The 22,297-nt window shown below is 41.6% G+C and overlaps 1 protein-coding gene across 1 annotated transcript in view; it reads left to right on the plus strand.

The window, feature by feature from the left end:
- The first annotated feature begins 334 nt into the window (after positions 1-334).
- flt4 (fms related receptor tyrosine kinase 4) overlaps positions 335-22,297 on the plus strand; it is a 38,352-nt gene continuing 16,389 nt past the window's right edge. Inside the window, exons 1-9 of the mRNA XM_054596966.1 lie at positions 335-564; positions 14,303-14,399; positions 16,566-16,840; positions 18,904-19,043; positions 19,149-19,314; positions 20,321-20,460; positions 20,540-20,708; positions 21,678-21,795; positions 21,941-22,125. Of these exons, the coding sequence (XP_054452941.1) occupies positions 507-564; positions 14,303-14,399; positions 16,566-16,840; positions 18,904-19,043; positions 19,149-19,314; positions 20,321-20,460; positions 20,540-20,708; positions 21,678-21,795; positions 21,941-22,125 (1,348 nt within the window). The 5' untranslated portion in view covers positions 335-506. The remainder of the gene's footprint in view (positions 565-14,302; positions 14,400-16,565; positions 16,841-18,903; positions 19,044-19,148; positions 19,315-20,320; positions 20,461-20,539; positions 20,709-21,677; positions 21,796-21,940; positions 22,126-22,297) is intronic.

Here is a 22,297-nt window from a genome sequence, read left to right on the forward strand (position 1 = left end):
TTTATGATTACTATGGGTCTTTAAGCTTGAGGATGAAATGAATGGGGTTTTGCAGTAAGAGAAATTAGTCAAGGATGTTCGAGACCCCCCTTACACACACACACACACACACACACACACACACACACACACACACACACACACACCCCTCCAATTCAGCTTGTTTTATGAACTGGATGGCTGGGTGTGCATGCGCTCCAGTCACGAGCAAAGGAAAGGGAAATCATTGTAAATCCCATTCAGTGCCTTGCCCATCCTTTTGACTAAACGGGAACGAAAATAGGTTTTTTTTTCTTCCCCCCTTTTCCTCAGCATTTCGGCACCGCTCTCTCTGTGCAGAGTAGACTACAGACCGAGGTTCACCTGAGTCTCCCCCCACCCCCCTAATTCCATGGACAATCATTCAAACCACCTCTCCACTGTCTCCACCAGCATTTAAAACTAACGAGTTTTTATTATAAGAAACAGCGCTCAAGCTTCTGCGCTTCTGGACCGGAGATCTGGAGATGAAGACAGACTTTACGCCTTTCTGTCGGACTTTGATTGGAATAGCATATGCTGCAGGTGAGGATACTTCTACCCTGAGTCTGAAAGTTTTCAGCGCATGAGTTTTTTTGCTTTTTACGAGGGGAAAGGTCGAGTTTACTGTTTACACTGACTTTCGGTAAATAATTCATTAGGAGTTTAATTCGCGTTAATCTGCAGTCTTAAACTGAAGCCAGGTAGATCCTGAATCTAAGCTTTCCCGTTGAACACCTACTTTCTGTTTTTATCTATTGAATATGTGAGTGGAATATTTTTTTTTAAATATTTTTGTAACTAATGCATTACATGCAATCAAAAACATGATATTCTTCCAGGTTAGTCTGCTTTTGAAAACTCTTCTGTTTGCAGTCAGTGCAGGTGGGTTTTCTTCTTCTTCATTTCCAACTCATCCATGATTGAAAATGTTGCCTCTCATTATGGGACTGAATTAATAAGGAAGCCAGTGGGAGTCTTCAAGTCTACATGCACATAGGCACTAGGGGGAGGAATGCTGTTGTGTTTGACAAAGAGGCAGCTGTTAATTGATGATGCTAAACTCAGAAGAAGGGGAACAAAGTTAAAGATTCTGTCTGTTATGTTAAATCTGAGTGATTTTAACAGATCATATGTATATATTATATGTAGGTCTGATTTTAGTGGTAGATTGGAAGGAGAGCTGTCTGTAGCCTGGACTGACATGCAGAGGAAGAGGAGGGTCAGACCCCTTCACATCTGTCAGAGTGGTCCTTTTTTTAATGTAATCATATTTGTGCAAAGCAAGAAAAGGTGAGAAAATGTCACTTGCATCCAGTACAAACCAACTTTGTTTGAAGAACTTTGGGGTTACTCTCAGTGTGATCTGACTCCACATGTGCTTTTGGTCCCCTGTGTGTGTCTAAAAAAAATCAGTAAAACTGAGACTGAATAATCTGAAGCACATTGTTTTCACATCAGATACTTGAAACAGGGCCCTCTAAATGACTCTGTTATCTGGCAGTATGGCTGAGATTGTTTGCAGTTTTTGCACAGTGACTGAATGTATATGTTTGAGTTGGTCATCACTGATTGCTGTTGAACAGCTGTTCATGAAGAACAGGGAATACTTTCGTGAGGGGGCAGTTGCCATATGGTTATCTGAATCACAGCTCCGGAGTGGAGGGATGGTAATGCTGCTTTCACTGAGCTGGGCGGGTCATGTACATCTGTAGGAACAGATAAACAGTGGCTGAGAGGAATGAGGACTAATTGCATTATAACACCCATTAAGGGGGAATCCCTGCCCTCAGTAATAGTAAGGATGGATTCATAATGTGCGACAAATTGAGTGTAGAGTCTCTCGTCTTTTTCTCATTAATCCACGATGTGTACCTTGGAACTGTAAAGCTTTGTCTGACACGTCTTGTCACACCGACCTGATGTGCCTATTAGCGGGTGTGAGGTGTTACTCGTTGATAGAATCATTGCCACTGTCGTTCGACCATACAGGGCCCCCATCTTTCTCAGTCGATGCTGAACACATAAAGGAGAAGCACAATATTAGGATTACCCTGGAGGCAGGAGAACCATCAGATTCACATCTTTCACTTACAGCCTCACAGAATGTAACTGTGAGATCTAGGGCCACATTAAGGCGGAGAGGTGAGAGAAAGAGGCCTTGTGCTGGCCCACCACCTTTTGAGATTGAAATGAACACGTTGTTTTTTCTGTAAGGGTTAAACATAGTCTTGACATAATGGAAATGAAGCGTTTATGTAAAGTGCTTCTTTTCATTCATGTATGCAGAGCTTGACAAAACTCCAAAGTTGAGAGCATGTACCTTGAACGCAGCAATTTTCTCTTGTGAAATAACTTGGAGAATACAAAAAAATGAACAAATTGAAATTCAGCATTTTGTCCTAGCCTGAAGGACTTACTTAACATCCAAATATATTTGATAATAACACGACTGAATCTGATGCAAGCATGATGAGCTTGCTGTCCCATTATGTGTTCAGAGCCAGCCCAGAAGTCATTGTCACTTTGGCGGGGTGTCATAATTTACGCAGCAGCTGCATTTATGGAGCTTCAAGATTTCACACCGAGCCATTTTCTTCCATCTTCCTGTCACGCTCTGTCTCTGGTTTGAATTAGGGTGGTTCCTAAACATTTTAAAACCCAGCTACAGAAATTCCGTCTTAAAAAAAAGAAGACATGAATACTTGTGAAATGATTCGTGAATCACTCATTGATTCATTGACTCATTGACTCATCTCCTCTTAATTTCCTTGTTTTTGTTGTAGCATAATTGGCTATTGAAAACCTTCCCAGTCACACATGAAAGCAGGGGAATCGTTTTTATTTCTTTTTCTAAAGCTGAGCTTTAGAGCCGAATGATCTTTGGCTTGCTCTGTGTCTTGGGTGCATAGTGTTGATGTTGCTTTTAGCAGAGTGTTTTCTGTACGCATACCTCTGCATGATCAGATCATCCCAGAAATCTGACTCTCAACTCTGGGTATTATTGTAGTCGTCCACTTATAGAGGTCGAGTTGTTTTAGCCAACAATAGCCCCCTATCCTGAGCGCTGATCTCAGGATCCAACCTCAGGACTCTGAGGAGCGGACCCTCGGTGTCTGTCCTCGCATATCTGGTTCTATCAGCTGGAGATCAGCTTGGATGAGAGAGGAATGCTGCTGCTGCTGCTGCTCCGTGTGGGAAGCTCTCTGCAAAGTAAAGTCCAAATAAATAGGGAGTCCGGTGCCTCACTCATCACTGGCATGAAGTAGCGAGGCCCCATGGGCATTTTTGATATCTGGTCACTCACTTTCTCATGATGGTAAAGCACCAACACCCCAAATATGACTAAAGCTGAGAGATAAGCTCTTTCAACACCAGGAATCTGCAGCAAAAGCCAAATATGTGTCAGAGTCGGTGTTAGATAGTTGATGAAAACCATCTGTGGTATTTTTGTTTTCATATTTCTGACCCCTCCGTGTTTTCTGTGCCCAGTTTTGAGCAATCTTAGCTTCATGCTAGCTGTATTGCTCTAGGTGTGGCAATGTGTCTCTGTAGGCCACTCCACCACCTCGGTCCATACTGCTGTATCTCATAAACTACTGGGCGGATTGCCATGAAATTTTATACAGACATTCATGGTCCTACAGGGGTTTTATCCGATACGTTTGTTAATCCCTGGACTTTTTCTCTATCGCTACCATGAGGTTTACATTTTGGTCTTTTAGTTAAGTAAGATTTGGTACAGATATCCATAGTGCCCAGAGGATGAATCCTCCTGACTTTCCATCTCGAGCCACCATGATATTGACATTTGTGTTTTTTTGTGAAATGTCTTACTATTAGATGGATTGCCATGCTATCGGCACAGACAATTATTTTTCACTCAGGATGAACTGTTAAACTTCGGTGATCCCTTGACTATTCATCTAGCGCCATAATCAGGTAGAAATGTGTTCAGTATGTTGGTTTGTTACTTAATACATGCAAAACTTTAATGACTTTCTCATCAGACACACACGTCATTGTGAGCATCTTAGCATGCTATTGCAGTTAAAACCACTGCTGTGCCTAAACAGAGCCTTGCATAGCTGCTCGCGTTTTAAGACAGAAAAAGAGCTGTTTTGTTTGACGTGTTGTCAGACCACGTCAGTAATAAAAAGTGTTCATAGTTGGCCACAAACGAAGGCGGGCTGTAAAAGCTGTCCGTCATAGAGATTGGGGAGATGTGATATGATTTAAATAATGGATAAAGGTTCACATTTTCATAGAGCAGGCTCCAACAATGTCAAAGTTTCTTAGCATTCTTAACACTCTCCCGGAATAATTACCATGCAGAGGAGGTTTAACCTATTGATTGTCTTTCTCTCTCCCTCCCTCTCTGTCCTTTCTATCATGTCCAGCAAATTCATTTTTATGAGCAATGAGCTATAACTCAATGAGTGGATTAACATACGCATTAAGGGGTGGTAGCGTGCACAATTAAATGTTTAAGTGCTTTTACCTAGAAGAAGATGAAATAATTTATGTCACTGCTGCTTGCTGTGTCGAAAAATCATTGAGAGGACTGCAGCACATTCTTCTGCTCAGCTTAAATCTTGGGGAATCGGATTGCATTTAACAGGGAGGTGGGTTTATCAACAAATTAAGCAGTCCAGAGTAAGACGGATTTTGAATTTACAGCTATGTGTGCTCACCTAAGGGTTGAAACACTTTCTTGACCGGCTAATGGAAGGCCGAATATATGAGATTCAGCATCTGTAACAGCTGGTGAAAAGGTGTTTATTGTAAGTAGCTTTGACAGACACTGGAGAGAAATTGCTTTTTTGGCATCTATTGCCTTCATTGGCTGATCCCTCTACACACGTTCTGAAGGCAGAAACTGGATCCTGGGACGCGGCGGCTGTTACATGGATATAACAACTCTCCAAAAGGCTTGCGTTGCTAAGAAACAAGCATCATTTAGAGCACTTATCAATTTAATGAGAGCGTCCATCACTATTATGTTCGAATTGCTACTCTGATGTGTGTGTGTATAGGGTTGTGACCTGGAAGTCCATCCAGCCTTTCATTGGTCACTCATACCTCTTCCCTTGTGATTGGAGGTCGCTTGAGGTTCATGGGAAAGAGTCCATTGGCAAAGCCTGAGGAAATTGCCATCTTCCCTCCCTTTAGGCATTCAGCACCGTAATTGCTGACCCGGCACTCCCTACTTTGCCCCTTGTTTTCTACGGCAACTTAAGCTGCGGCAGTGATTTAGTTCCCTGGGACATCTGACACGGCAGCAGAGACTTGTTTATGGCCTGAATCTCCAGCAATTAGGTAACAGCCACAGTAATAGGGCTCTTCAAAGTTTGGCCTCTGAACAGTCGCAGCACGAGTTTTAGGAGCGTGCAAGCCATCACAGCAGGCGTGGATTTGGTTAATCTTTGGCATTTGCTTGTACTAAGTGAGATATTGTAGATGTTTCTCAGCAGAAATGCTATTGCCAGGAGCCAGAACAAAGCATTTACCAGAATCCCTGAATGTGCCTGATATCCTTCTCAGCAGGGGAAAACATTTCTCAAAGATTAAATGATGACGTGCAAAAAAAATGGAGGAAGAGCTTCAGTTGTCCGGTGTGCCTGTGAGGCATACAGGAAGATATAGTCAGGGACAGAGGTTTAAACATAGGAAGCTGGACCAGATGGCTTGACGCCGCATCCTTAATTTTGCACCCCTCCTCTGGCAGGATGTTGAAAGGGCCTAACTCCCCTTAATAGTGGAGAGGACAGGGACGTAGTGGATGTCATCCTCCTCTGTACTAACAATGAAATCAAAGTCGGGCTGCCAGTCAGTCCGTCGCCTGGCTTTGGCCTGGCCTTGTGTCCAGATGACAGAGGAAGTGGACTTTATTTATTTCAGTGGGAGAGAGAGAGAGAAAGAGGGAGTATGGTACACAGCCTGAGGCCGGCTGACTCCACATCCAGAGTGCAGGTCTGCTCCATGGCCTGCATGGCCTCCCGTCTATCGCCGGACATACAGGGCTATTTCAGAGTTCCCCAGCCTTGGCCCTTTGCCAGATACTGGGTCACTGACACAACTGTAGCTGTACTGTCACCTACACGTCGCTATTTAACAAAAAGTGCAACTCATTTGCTGTCTCATTCAAATGTGTTAAACCACGTGAGAAGTAATTTAAGTGTCCTTTGAAGGAATTTCACAGCTGGCACTTCACCCATTTCTACAGCATATAACCAGGAAGCCACAGTAGAATTCCAATAACTATATCTGTGAAAACCCGTGTCTTATTTTTGAAGGACTCCCATGTCGCTTCCTGAGACTCTGAGAAAAAGCTCTTTTTGTTTACACAAGGTTCCTCTCTTCCCGTTCCTGTCATGTGACTGATCATAGACAAAACTACAGAGGAGCGAGGAAACACTGACGGCAACATCTCCTTCACCGTCCATGAAAAAGGGAAGTGGGAGAAGCGTGAACATGATAAAGAAAACAGGAAATTTGCTCCCAATGAAAAACATTTGCGCTGCATTTCCCGCAAGCTTTAATGTGCCCCGTGTCGTACCCGTGGAGGGGGAGCACTTGCGCTCATGTGTACCTTTGATGCTCTTGACTGCCGCCTGCATTGTATCTGTCTGCCTGTCAGAGAAGCTTTACATTTTTTAACTGGCTTAGAGTGCCTTATAGCAGCTTGGCGTCTTCCTCTGGGTGTGTGTGATTTATCTTTAGTCAGCAGGTGGCCTCCATAGGCTGGGAAGTCCAGTTCCAGTACTCCCTGACTTTGACAACAGCAGTACGAGCCATGAACAGAGCTCAGAGAAGGATAAGATGAACGTATACGCAGAGGCATTTAAATGGGTGAAAGATCTACTGCCCTGTATGTACTGCAGTTCATTTTGCCGTAACTCCTCACAAAACAACACATAATACATCTAAATAGAAAATATCATGGAATCTGTAACTCTGCAGATTTACTTTAAGTTCAAAATGTTCACTATTTTCTGATTCTTGTTCTAAGCCCTGGAGTGCTATTGCTTTATTTATAAAAAATTCAATACATATTTATTGTACAGACATAAAAGTGGTATCAATCTTCACATCTTACTCTTGGTATTAAATCAAATAAAGATGTTTCCCAACATTATGTGCCTTACATCTTAAACCATTTTGCAGTTTAAATGCAGAATATAAGCATGACAGGAAACGTCAGCTTCACCTTACATCTGCACATATTTTCAGAAGGTTGCAATTGCTTTACCCTTAAATTTATGTCATGCATTACTTGTCTTGAATTCTTGTAAATGCGGCAGACCTCTGCACGTCTTCGTATTCTGGCCCTTCAATAAATAAAGAGCTTTACCGCCGATGTTCCTCTGGCATGCTGTTTGAACACTTCAATTGACAAGTAACCAGTCGCACATCTTTCCTCCCTGTCAACCAGGTATGTGGAGCTGACACATCAAAGTGCAGCCTGACTCGCATGCTGAGTGAACAGACCCAATTGTCCTTGAAAAAAAATTCGGACTTCTGACACTTATCTCACATCTGGCCCTTCCATCATGACGGAGGCATGCAGCACAGCAAAGGCAGAAAGACCAGCTGTGTGTGTGTCTAATGTAGCCATCTCTATATGTAACATCTATGGCATGGTTGGCATGTTTCTCTTTTCACTGCCTCAATCTTATCTGAACTACATTAAACCAGCCAAAGCACTTATCATTCCCTCTCTTTTATTGCTGTTTCAAACAAATATCAGTCTGAAAAGTTTTTTTACACCACTCAAACCTTGATGGTTGCCTGGCTGAACTAGCTGGAGCTGGTGCAGGGTACACACACATTACTCCCACAGTTAAGAGTGGCTTTTCACAACAGAGAAAGCGCATTTCGCAAGAACATTGTCAAGTTTTTACAAGGACATGTTTAGTGAGCTGTTTCCTCGAGACAAGAACATATCTAATTAAATCCAATAAAATGTTATTCTATTTTATACCTTCAGTAATTGCTGAATTATTTTCAGACATTGTGAACGCAATGAACTGAATCACAGGGTTTATAAAGTAATTGCAGTCATTGTCATTTAAAGTGCTTGAAACATAGAAAATTGGCCACAAGAGACAATAGGGGCGTTTTTCTGTTTTATACATCTAAACTTGTGTTTATGCCCTGTGTAATCATATGATAACAGAACGAGTGAGTCAGCTTTAGAAATATTGTGTTTTTACCTTTGTAGATTATAACGTGATGTTGCTTTTTGTTGGTGTAAGCTAATCACCCAAAGCTGCTGCTTATCTCTGCACCACCAGCTGGAATGCATGGGAAAAGAGAGGAACCAAGCTCAAATATTATTTTGGCTCTCTGCCCCCTGTTCACATAAGAGTGTTGCCAGCAAGCCAATCACCATACATTTGAGTTTTCAGGCCAAGCAAGCTGAATAGATCCATGTTGATTTGTCAGATGCTGTTAGCTGAAGGATTTGAATAATAGGCTATACAAGCAATTCTGATGCATATCATGCTGTTGTCCATCCATCCATTCTCTTCTGCCAACATGGGGCCAGGTCAAGGGGGCAGCAAGCTTCTTGGGGGAACCCAAAGGTGAAACAAGGCCAGACCACATATATATTCCCTCCAGCGTGTTCTGGGTCTACCTTGGCGCCTCTTAACTGTTGGACTTGTCCAGAAAACCTCAGAAAAGAGGCGTTCAGGAGGCATCCTGATCAGATGCCTGAACCACCTCGGCTGGCCCCTTTTGATGCGAAGGAGCAGCGGCTCTACTCCGAGTTCCCTTTGGATGAGCTCTGAGCTCCTCCCCCTATCTCAGCTCATTTCAGACACTTGTATCTGCAATCTCAATAATTCGGTCACTACCCGGAGCTCATGACCACAGGTGAGCCTCAGAACACAGATGGACTGGTAAAACCAGAGCTTTGCCTTTCGCCTGTCAATGTCACGCTCCGTTTTACCGTCACTGGTGAACAAGAGATACTTGAACTCCCATTTTCCGGCCAAGAGCCATGGCCTCGGACTGACAGGCCATGCTGCTTTGTTTTCATTTTTTAAATATGTTTTTCTGACCTTCCAGGCAGCCGTTGGTTTCCATTAATGTCTGTTCTGTTAAAACAAATTGATTATAAGACTCTCAAAAGCTGGTGATATGTTATCTATGACAATAAACATCAACTCTGCGTTTATTTTTTTCAGAGTTACACTGTCACAATGAGTTAGCGTCATGCACACTTTTCAAATCCTTCTTCACATTGCAATGATAACAAAACACTGACAAAAAATGAATGCAGACAAGATGTTACCTGTGATGGATTACACGACTCAACAGTTCAACTGATTGATTTTCATATCTCACAGAAATGAACAGAAGTCTGTCTCTTGAATAGTCAATGAAGTCAAGCTTTAAACTCAAGTGTACTCAGACACTGTTGAGTCATTTTCCTTTTGAATCTGCAGCCTTGTGTAAAGAAGGGTAACACAGTCTCCTTTACCCAGAGTTCACAGCTGCAGCTCTGCTTTCGCACCGTCCACCTACATGTCTGTTTGTGCTGACTCTCCTCCAGCTGAAACTGCTGTTTGGGAACAAAGCTCGTACGATATATGGAGACTCTTTTCTTTCACCTCACTGTTTAAAACACATTAGATTAAATGAGCTGAGTATGAACTGAGTGATAACAGTCATAACAATCTGTCAAGAAACGTGGCAAATGTGTTTATTTATCATGACGAGATATGCTATCAGCCGAGAACTTGTATGAATCCATGTGTTTGTTTTTCTTTGTCATTTGCTTCACACAGCTGTACATCGGAGCAACATGCTTTTAATTATACTTTAAGATGCGCAAAATATTGCTTATGGGATTTTACTTTTTCTCTTCAAATCCTTAATGCAGCTGACAGATGACAGGCCTCCACATCAACAGTTTGGAAACAGAGTGTATATATTATACTGCACGTCCATATGGAAAATATTGACATCTGACACAAAACATTTTTATCATTGTGAAACATGGGGAAAAAGCCAAAAGCTCCTGGAGCATCATGGGCGGGAGCCACCTACAGTAACCGTAAATAATTCCTACCTCCTATCAATCTGAAGTGTCCAAACAGCAGAGTTGTTGGCGGCTGTTTTGGCCAGCAGCCTTGTGTAACCAAGCAAACATTGAGTTATGACTTTGCAGCACCTGCTTTGGCAGATATCGGAAAGCCTCTTAGGATGCCATGTGATATAGTATAATAGATCCAAAGTCTTGACAGGTAATGTGGCGCACATCAGCCTCAAACCCGCCCTGGAAATAGACCGCGTCAGGATTGCTGAACTCAGAGGACACTAGCCCATTTGTCATGAATTGTATCTGTTTGAATGATCTCTGCAATGTTTTTCTCGACTTCAAATAGCTTTTAGCTTTACTCCATGTGGGCGTAATGTCTTCTGCCCTCTGGTGTGACACACTCTTGCTGTGCTGTGATAGACATATCAGTCCATCTTACTCTACTTGAGCATTTCAAATAGCATGAGCTGAAATCATCTTTTTTTTAATAGTAAATACATCTTTTTGCAGGTTTTCCTCCCAAAATACACCTCCAACATCTTGATGTCTTGTCTCTCAGGGAACGCCAGTTAGTCGTGACATTTCAAAAAGATTTATAATTTGCATCCTGTCTGTCAGCGTGCGATCTCTCCCCTGATTGTGAGGGAAGCATCCATCATTGAGACTCAGCTACAGTAGTGGTTTATCTCAGAGCTCATGTGCACATCTCGCAGAAAGAAAATCATGTTACGGCAGCCTCTACACTGGATTAAACCTGTATATTTCCCCATGTTTTGTTTATTGTTGAATGTATATACAGTATAGAAATGTGTAGTGCTTTGTCTGTCCTGTTTTTGTCTTTGGACAATGGGAATAATATCTTATCTTTCAAACTATTTTGATGGCATACGTCTTTGTTTGTAGAAAAATGTAGAAAGTAGAATCTGTGTGGGAGTCAACCTGTATTTTCTGCCATAGTGTCTACACGTTGTCTAAGTTGATAATAACAAACACAAACTAACTGAACTTTCTCAGAAATTCAGATTATTTAGTAAAGTTCTTAATTAAATGAGAGTATTTAAAAAAGTATTTTATTCGCACCAGAGTATACAAAACCATGTGGTTATTTGATATAGACTATTTATTGAATTGTCAGAAAATATGCTATATTGTGATATAGATAGTTATCAAGTTATGAAATGATTGTTGTAGAAGATTTTAGCCATATCGCCCAACCCCACCATATGAGTGATTTCTGATAAGGTGATAAGGTGACAAGGTGACGTAATTCCTTCCAAAAACATATAACGTTTTTCTGATAGGCCAGCTCTATGTTTGAGGTTTTAAGTTTAGGCAACTGAAATGACTTATTAGGTGTAAGGTAGGGTTGTATTTGTTGTTAAAAGAAACCACAATGATTGCTGGTAGTAAACAATAGAAAACTGTCTTTTTTTACTCTAAACCATTTGAACATCCTACAGTAATATACAAGCTCCCAGGCTTTAAACATACAGTATGATCTCTATCTATTGCCAGGTGGAAAAATCAAGGTCTACTTTCAATAATGGTCTGAAACTTTAACACAAAGGTGTTGAGGATCCATAGCTCACTCAAGCAGATGATCTATCTTGTTCCCCTCTCTAAGTGAGTGTGAAAGACATGTTTTGTTCCTAAAATTATGAAAATGTTATTAGTCCTGACAGGAATTTCCTTTCGCACTTTCCCGTTGTCTGTAGCTCTTGGGGGGCCCTGTGTTGGCCTCTGTGTATGTTTCTCTGTCAGAGCCCACAGCATTTCAGGTGTGAGAAAGGGTGGACAAAGCTGTGTTTGTGGTGCAGACGGGTGGGGATGGGACTGAGGTTGGTGGAGGGTTCACATCTATGTAAGGAAAACGTTCCCTCTCCTCTGGCGCAGAGTTAACGATCTCTGAAAATGCAAGGAAGGAATACCCCGCTAGGAGCCAACCTGGGAAAGATAATGGACTGCCTCCATTTCCCACTTCAGCGGAGTAGCTTGTTTGTTTTTCTATCAGCATAGCGATATTAGCTGTCCTTGTTCACATTTTAAGTGGTTTTTTATGGTTTTAAATTATCATGTCACTTTTAATATATGATCGAAGGCAGAAACAGATGTAGCTTAGTGGTTTTGTTGACTGAACTGTGATCCCCAGCCGAGATGAACAATGATTTGAATTTTTTATCAAAACATTATTAGCATGAAAGAAAGTAAGAAGGTCAACAGCAGTCGTAGTAAAGCACACAGGATTAGTTGCTGAGAAACTGTGCTAATAGCAGCTAATGTAGCCTCGTATCCCTATAGCCTCAAGCAGAGCTGAGGAGTGGATTTTATCAGACTTTGCACAGCTCCCTCTGGAGACACACAAGGCTTCATACAACCATTCCCCACATATTCACCAGAACTCCCCTAAACCTGTAAAAAGACTTTGATGTGTAAAATCAATGAAATTTGCCTAAAGCTCACTAATTAACATGTAATTTATCTTGTTGGTTTAATCCTTAGAAAAAAAGGGAATGCTTAGTTTTTTCATTAGTTTAAGGTTGCCTGGCAACCAGCAGAAACCTCTGGCCAAGAAATAGTCTGGCATAAATCTCCTACAGGATGTACATTGGTCCGGATTAAACAAACGGATTAAATATATATATAGTTATATAAATATTGCTATTTATATATAGTTATATATAAATTGATCCATATATTAAAACACAGACTGATATGAAAGTGGTATCTATTTTCTCATCTAACTCTTATACAGCAAATAAACATAACTTCCTTTAAAATATAATCCCTGGCAAAATTCATTTTTATGTATTTTTATATTTCTTGCAAACCTTTTCTTCATTTGAGGGACTTTTTCCTCATTCAGTACAGATATTGAGAAAATATGCAGCAGAAAAGTGGCCTTGGTTTTTGTTCTGCCACGTTGTAAAAAAGTGGTTGGCTACTAATTTGTCATTGAAAGCGAAGCAGTAAGTTTCATCTTTTATTATTGGAGAGTTTTTAAGTAAAGTCACTCTAGGAAGTAGAAACAGACAAGATGGGACGAAGGATAATAGATATCATTGAATAAAGTTTTTTTAACCCGTTGTAAGATTTCAAACAACTGTGCTTACATTCACTGTACTGTATTCAGGGCAGACCACTCTAAGTCAAGGGTAACTTTGAGTTTCTGTCTGTTTGCAAGATGGGAAGGAACCAAGGCGGATCAGTCTCCGTCCATTGGGATCAGCCTTTGCTGTAAACACGATTAACAAAATATTTACATGAGAATAACCTTGCTCTATTGTGCTCCCCGGGCAGCAGGATGTGTTGGAGGAATCAGGCTTGTCTACAAGAATCACAGCTGTCCAGAGCTCTGGGTTTTGATTGGCAGCCGGACTCGACTGACTCGTTGTGAAATCATCCTTACTGCCTTTCCAATGCCGGTGCTGAAGTCTGTTGTGTAGCCTAGAAAGGGAGTAATGATTCAAATATGAAAATATTCAATGTTGGCTTTCAGGTGTTTACCTCACTGCTGTGTTTGTCCTTGAATAGTTCCCCCTGCTTTTTTTGCTCTGCTGATAAAGTGCCACCGTAGCTACATTGAATACGGCTCACTTATCGCACTGATTTTAAAAACCAAACACTGAGTCTTATGTGAAGAATGGTCAGCATTAGCTTTCATCAATGCAAAAAAATGCCTTTCCACCTTCTCATACCCTCTGTGCTATCGCTCTGTGTGTTTTCATATCTAATGATATCCAGGTGGGCCATAATTCATGGTGACATTGTATATTTATGATAGACTGTAGGTGTGGAGTCTGACTGAGCACTAATAGCACCCTGAGGGGACTCCGGGACAGTAATGACATTCTAGTCCCCGGCATATTAACCAAGCACAAGTCAGCAAGGGGAATGCGTTTGTAATGAATCAAGCGCAAACGGTGGCTTTGTGGCTATTTCAGAGGCGGAAGTGAGGCGCTCCGAGCAGCAAGCACCGCCTCATGAGTGGGACATCATTTCTCCGTCTGGTTGTTTCTGTGCGCCAGGGACCGAGTGCTTTTGCCCCGCAGATTGCCTTACAGCTTGTAAATGTAATGAACAACGTGCTGTCTGAGCTGCTGTCGTGTTGGATTTCAGATTCCTGATGTGTACGGGAGATTTGACAGCCCACCAGCAGCTCTGTCAAAAAACCACTAGGGCCTGACCGACCTGTGTAACATGAATCTAATGCAGTTGCTGTGTTCGCTCCCTCAGGTCTGGTGATTGGCTTTTCTATGACTCCACCCATCCTCGACAGCTCCAAAGAAGACCTAGTGATTCCAGTCAACGAAACACTCACCATTACATGCAGGTATGTGGGCGTGTGTGGGCCGCTCTGGTTTGGAGTGCTTAGGTGCACTTTTGCATGACTTGCTGTTTGTTATTTCAGGCCTTTTATTTTTTCATCATTGTGACCTGAAGATGAGAGGAATGCGATACATTGCTGTGGTGGAGAGTTACTACATTTGCTCATGTACACATTTTAGATGCTTTGCATGACAAGTGATATTTCTTGTCAATTTTGTAATATTATACTTTTCACTCCATTTCAATTATTTGACAGATATAGTGACTAGTTATTCTACATAATATGCTAAATATGATGGGCTTATAAAATATGATGTATTGTTACAAACTGGTGTACAATCCCATTCAAAATGTTATAATCTTCAGTTTTATTTATGTTTTTCTTCTTTCCTTCAATAATGGTTATTTAAACAGAAATAAAAAAACAGCATAATTTGGACACAAAATGCATTACATACATTTGCAAAAGAGTTTAATTTAATTTGTTTTCCAGTCTAGCAAAGCATAAGTGATCATCAATCATTGGTGATTTATAACAAGGAAATTGGGCTCTTAATATTTTTGGATACCGTTTTTCTTTGGGCCCTGTGCAGTCCACTCAGACGCTAGATTAAATAGGTTTGAACTGTGATTTGTCAGTGAATAGTATTTTCAGCTGATATTCCTTGATTCAATACCAATAGTGCCAACCTTCTATTTCTGTGGTTAAGTTTAAAGAATAGCTTTCCCAAAGCAACACACCTGTTAATTCCAGTCTGTTAAGCATGTGTGTGCACTTCACACCGGAACAAGGAACCTATTCCAAATTAAATCTACACACATTTTGTTGCTTAACATCCATTTTTTTTTCAATAACTGGTGATTTCTTCAATTCTTTTCATCTATTCTGATTAAAGGTATTTTAGTTTCTTCCTGGCCTTTTGAGTTCTCAATCTGCTTGAACCAGTTTTGCAAACCAATTCATACAAAATAACTAGTATTTGTAAAGTGGATTTTGCACAACCTAAAAGCATGAAGGACCATTCAAAAATGTAGAGTAGTGCTCTCAGACTGTACCCACACAAGCCTTTGGGGTAGAGGACTCCAAACTTTTGAACTGTAGTGTTTGAAATAAGAGCTGTCATTTTTTATCCAAATTACAAACATTTCTTCGAATAAGCTTGGGATGTTTTCAGACCAAACAATTAATCGAGAAAATAATCAGCAGATGAATCCTTAGTTTCCTTAGTGTCCTCTAGCCTTAGACCCTCATTTCACATGAGGAAAAACTCAGCAAAAAAACACACCAAAAATGTGTCTCTACATCCAATTCCATACAAAAAGGCCCTGTCCTATATGACACACAGAGATGTTTTTGTTCTGAAACACAACCTACACTGATTGAAACCAAGCGATATATGAATTCACCCATAATAACCATCCTTTATCCTTATGAAATCTTTGCTGCGCTGCCTGCTGCCAAGCTGTCACTCCAGTGACTGATTTGTGTCTGCTGTACGAGAAAAGAAAAATGTCTTTGGAAAGCTGATGATCCCTTTGGACTTTTTCCAAAACAGGTCTTAAATAGCTGTTTGTATGTAAACCTCACATGAACAGCACCACTGATAATCTCCTGAGACAGGAAGTTTCATTTTGGTCTTAACAATGTACACTTTTCTACAATCTAGATGGATAGAATCTATCTCCAAGGGTTGGAAAATAATCCTCTGAATACTTAATAGCCCTCAGTGATTTTCTGCAGTCATTTCCAATCATCACATTTTGGTACTGTCTGCAAATGTGAGCATTTGCAGTTGCTGGAGGCAGGTGGTGAAAGCATAGCTGATATCAGTTTTCAGGCAGCCATTATGATTCCACTCAATCTCGCTTATAAAGCCTCCGGGTTAACATAAACTAACCATAACTGCATTCATGTGACAAAGCACAAAGCAAACAGGGATGTGTTGATGCACTGAGAAATTTAGAGCAAAACACACACACACGCACACATCTGAACAGGGTTTTTTTCAAGTCTGCCTTAAAAATGATCAGGTTTCCATATGTTCATTGGAACAGTTTTTTGACCTATTCTTTATTTCAAATTTTTTGCTTGTGGATGATGATTTATCATCCTGAAGCTCATACTAACGTCCAATTTTGTTCCATTTCCTGGCGCCTAACGTCTCATCAGGGGACAGTACAATCTGGCCTGGGCCTGGCCTGATCAGACTCTGTTGGGACAGGAGCTAACAGACCGTCAGTCCCAGCTGCCGACCACCAGGGCCCCCGGTCAGAGGGTTGCCTTGGTCAGCGAGTGTCATGGGCAGCTCGGGAGGCCGTACTGCAAGAGGCTGGTCCTGACCGGGGTGCGTGCCGAAGACACGGGCTACTATCGCTGCTACTACAAGGATGTCAAGGCCATCATTGTCGGCACCACTGCCGTCAGCATTTATGTTTTTGCCAGGGGTGAGTCACACTCCAACAAGCCCACGCATACACTATGCTGATGCAAGAAAATTAAAAACCGAGTCAATGTTTTACCACTCGACCTTATTTCCAACCACGAGTTTGATTTTTCAATTTAGAAATCCATTTTATATAATAATGAGTCTGTAGTTTGTGGGTCATTTTGCTGCCTGAACTTTTTCAGTGTTTAAAGAGAGCATGATTCATCAGGTCTAAGATCTTTGGCTTGGCTGTGTGGACCCTTTATTCTTCAGTTTCTCTTTTCCTTGGGAGGTTCACAAGTTAAACAAAACTGCATAGACGTCCTACTAAAACAGATCTGCTTTCTGACTGTGACTTCAATATCAAAGCAGCCAATGCATTAGAGAAATAGAAGTTGTCGCCTCAGTAACAAGGAGGAAGCTGGGGCGATTAATGTTTCGGAAATTAGAGATGCAAAGTGTTTGATAGAGGTAGGAATAAGCAGCTTATGGCGTTTTCTAATTAGACAAAGAATATGTTATTCATTTATTTATATTAAAATATAGCAGCAGCTCACTTTTAATTCACCTTCTCATGAGACTTTTCATCCGTTATAGGGTCAAATCTGATAGGACCTGCACAAAGAAATTGGTTTTGCTACCAATGTTTTCTCTCCTGGTTTCACATTGTCTCATATGACATTAGTATTCAGAGCCATCACTCCTACTTTCTTTATTTCAGACCAACTGTAGGACTTGGCGTTAAGGGTTTGCCTTTTATACTTTTCCTCACCTTGCTCAATGTGCTGTGGGAGAAAAGTAGAAGGAGGAGTGGATAGGGAGAGTGGGAGAGACGCATGATTGTCATGTAAGGGAATCCTGCTGACCAGTCCACTCAAGTGAATCGCCTGTTTATCCCCTCTGACAAGGTGCCAAAACAGTTTCAACAGATCTAACCAGGGGGGGTTGATCAGAAGCAGATGAAATCGCTGCCATAAATTAGCCCCAGCGTGTGGCGGGATGGGAAGAGTATCATGTGGATTGAGTTAGACAGGCAGACGTTGCCCCTTTACCCCGTCTCTGCTGCACACTATCATCTAAACACCAGGACACACATAACTCTAGTGTGCATGATTGTACTGTATGTGCATGGGCTTGCACTCTTCCTCACACAGGCAGGCTCATGTAAAATACACAAACATCTCCTCAGAGACGCACCTTTTCACACTCATACCCAGGCTCATATCCCTGATGGTTTTCAAACTCTTCTTGCCCTGGGCGCAACATCTTCACTTTAGAAACCCAATTGAACTCTAATACCTGCAGTGATTTATTGTGTAGAACTTAAGCTGCGAGGAGTTGTTTATTATTTCTGTTACCTGTGTGTATTTAGACCACCACGGGGCAGAAATATAAGCCTCCAGATAGGAACTATTGTTTTGCTTCGCAGAAGATTGAAGTCGTAGCTCTGAGTGCTGTGGAAAAAGAATCATGAAAATAATAAGAAACCTTATCGTGAGAAAAAAGAAATAAGAATAAAGGCAGGCTATAGTCACTTTGACTTTGGCTGCTGTACAAAAGTCGCTGGTATTGTCTGAGAGATAAGCATTTTTTATAATAGTGTGCGCTCTTGCTGTGGGAATATGAGGTTTTGGAGAGATAACCGCTGCAATGTAAATTGGTGACACAAGTGCTGTTACATCTCCAAAAATCCCCCTGCAACAGAATCTTTGAGTCGGAGACAATAAAAAATGGGGAACATCAAGGTTTAAAGAAAGACAGACAAGATATCTTCCAATAACGGACAGCTTGGGGGGGGAATTGTAACACTGTTTATAGGAGGAATAAACCCCCTCGGCTGTCTGTCTCTCTCCGACATGTAATAGCAGGTCTTAATGCTATTTACTGCTTTAGGACGGACTGAGCTGTTGCATTACATGGTAATCACGATAAACTCCACATATGGCGTGTCTTTGGGGGTCATTATCAGGCTTTCAGATATGTGGCTGTCCGCTCATGAGGTTACCTCGGTAATAGCTGCCATTCTCGCGGCTGGCATCAGGCTTACCCTTTAACAGCTCCCTCTTTCTATCTACACCCCAGACCCTGAGAAGCCCTTCCTCAGAAGACACAGCTACAACCCGGAGTATGACATGTGGACCATTTTAATCACCCGCTTCACCACCCACGTTATAGTACCATGCCTGGTCACGGTGCCGGATCTGAACGTCACTCTCCACACGGTTTGTACTCATCACAGACTTCACTCACACTTTATTCCTCCAATAAAAGCCATCAATACTTTAAGTTACGATTTGACCTCAAGCAATTAATGTGTGTCATCTCAGTTTCCCACGAATCTGGACACAAGCAGGATGACATGGGACAACAAGCGAGGCTGGTCCATTCCCAAGCAGATTGTGGACAGTGTGCCGATAATCCTCGGATTAGTGTGTGTCACCACACTGGGAGGCAAAGATTATCAATCTACCAACTACCTGATCCACATGACAGGTAAAAAACACTTCATCTGGGTTAAGGTTTAAAGGGTTCAGTCTCCTGAATGTGTTCCAGAGAACACATTGAGGATCATACAAGCCTTAACTACAGCAGCTACAAAAACATAACTGACCCAGTACAAATATTTAAATTAAATTTGTTGAAAGGGAAATTAACACGGAAATCAAAGGTGGCGACTGCGGTGCCACCATAATTCTGCATGACAGCCAGTGTTCCAATTACGCCTTAATGCTGACAATTTGAAGGATTTTATTTCATTATGTCTTATCCTCGAAAAAAATACAACTCCCTTTTTAATGTGGGGACGTGTGCCATTATGTCAGCAGAATTAAAAGAGAAGAAAATAGAGGGAAGGCATAATTAAATTGTAGGAAACTAAGATGAAGAGATTGCAAGTTATGGTTCCCACTCGCTGCAACTGACCTTCAAGGGACCCAGAGGCTCTTTGCTATGTTGTGTGAGATCATTCGCCTCTCACTTCAGAGGGCGAGAGGAAACTCATACCCACGGCCGGCAGGCCAAAAGTAACATCAGCATCAGTCAGAGGAGAAACCGAGAGCGAGTCTTCACTCCGAGCGCTAATGGAGCGGTTAAACAATCAGGCAATCACAGTCTGCTGCACAGACATCCCCAGCGTTTGTTTTTTTTGTACAACCCATGTCGTTTCCAGAGGCTGCAGAGAGAGATGGCTTGAATATCAGAGACACTGGCCAGTTTCCAAAGCGTTCTTGCTTTTTCTGTCTTATCTTGAATTGAGGCTTCTCTGTGTTCAACTTTAATTTCCTTCACTGATATATGGCTTGACACATGCATGGAAATAGTGCGAGCTCGTGACAACCAGCTTCTTATAGGATGAGTCCTCTGGTCCAAAGGAAAGTAATTTCCTCTGGTCCTCGGAGGAAGGAAAAACTGCTGACGATGTCACCATGACCTCTCTAACTGTCTCCCCCTCCCTCTGTCCCTCTGTTTCTACCTCCCCCTTTTCTCCTTTCCCGTACAGGAAGTCAGATTTACGATGTCAAGCTGTTTCCTGAGGACCCAGTCGAGCTGATAGTGGGGCAGCCTCTCACCCTGAACTGCACAGCGTTGGTGGAGTTTAACGCTGGAGTGCACATTCAGTGGTCTTACCCTCGCAAACAGGTACATATCATCATCACTTTGGTCGCACGTTGAAAGGCACCAGTAAATTAAAACCATGAATTTCATTTCTCCTCACTAGCCGAACAGTATGGATGAAATGCCCCACCGTGAACCCAAGTTTCACGCCACAGAGGCTTTTAGCATCCTGACCATCCACAATGTCAACGTCACCGACACTGGCCCGTACAGTTGCAACATCACCAGCACGGACACAACGCATACCCTACAAACACAGGTCATAGTTTATGGTAAGCAGAGCACTGGCTGGGAACAGTGCAGTTTACTGCGTGGCCTTCCTCTTGTTCAAAAGATCAGTCTGTTAGTCTAAATATCCCATTAATTATGAGTATCTGTACATAATAACAAGACTCAATCTATGTTAGTAGCTCTGTGAGGCTGTAATTGAGCTTAATGTTAACAAAAAGATGCTAACATATTGATTTTAAGCAGGTGAAATGTTGAAGCATATTAGCATGCTAACATTAGCTAATAGCGTTAAATGAAAAGAGAAGGTATCACCAAAATGTATCCTGAGGGGCACTTGAATGTCTGAACCAAATAATTGGTAATTTATCCAATAGATAATACTTATAGAGATATTTCATTCTTGAACAAACTGGTGGACCAACCGTCATGCTGCTGGATTCAAGTGAAAGCTTAAATGTGGTGTAACAGTAGGATAGTGTAGCTGTAAGCAGCCAACTCCATTATAGAACGATATCAAATTAGCTTTACTTTGCTACCAAGCTTAGCTGACGTTAGCCACCATAAGCTACTTGTCATATCAGGCCAAGAGAAGCTCTACCGAGAAATCTCCCTGAGGGTGTTAAACTGGGAATTTTATTACTTATAAATTACCTAAGAGAAGAATTCATTATTTATATCCTGAAAATATGATATAATCTTGCTTTAAAAGGAATACTCCATCAAAAACCGATCAAATATTTAGTGACTCTGATTCCAAGGTGACCCAGAGTCACAGCAAATAAATGTGTTGAAGTATCCACAGACATTTCTCAAACCACTCCTTGTGAATAGAGCAATTAATTGGCAAAGCAATAAAGTGAAGATGCTGTATGGATAAACAGCAGAGGAGTGATCTGAGAAGGTTCTTTGGACATTTCGAATCAAGTCTTAAGCCTACAGGGGGTTTGTCTTTGATGCTCGGAAGATTTTTGGTGGATTTTTTTTTATCTTTGACATTTTTCTACTTCCAGAAAAGCCATTTATCAGCCTCAACTACAGAAATGGACCAGTGGTGGAGGTAACTGCCGGCCAGAAGTCGTTCAAATTACAAGTTAATGTGTCTGCCTTCCCCACACCTGAAACACAATGGTGAGATGAGACTCTGGTGTATTCAATAAGTTTAATGTGGAATTTCCAAAAGCATAACTAAGACTCAAATTTACAGATTCGATTAGAGGTAGAGCACCTCAGCTTCAGGGTATCCTGTAATGTAGCAGCTGTGCTTTGTGTCCAGGTATAAAGATGGAAAGCTGATAAATCAGCGCCAAGAGTTCAGGATAAAAAGGATGAGGATGCACCTTAACCATGCTTTGGAGATTAAGGATGTCTGTCAGGAGGATTCTGGGCTCTATGCGGTGGTGCTGAGGAACAGTGCCGCTGCGCTGGAGAGGAGGCTCAACATTACGCTTGTCGTCAACGGTAACTAGTCTGTCAGTCTGTGTAACCTCAGTGGAGATCACCCCAGATGTTTTGTGTAACAGTTAACATTCGTACCACTAAATTCTTTGGGGGTTTACTTGTTTCTTTGTGTTCACAAATGGTAGATAGAAAATACATATACGCTAATACAATTCATTGGGATTTATTTACA

This window comes from Anoplopoma fimbria, chromosome 4 (assembly GCF_027596085.1).
Source record: "Anoplopoma fimbria isolate UVic2021 breed Golden Eagle Sablefish chromosome 4, Afim_UVic_2022, whole genome shotgun sequence".
Lineage (NCBI taxonomy): Eukaryota > Metazoa > Chordata > Actinopteri > Perciformes > Anoplopomatidae > Anoplopoma > Anoplopoma fimbria.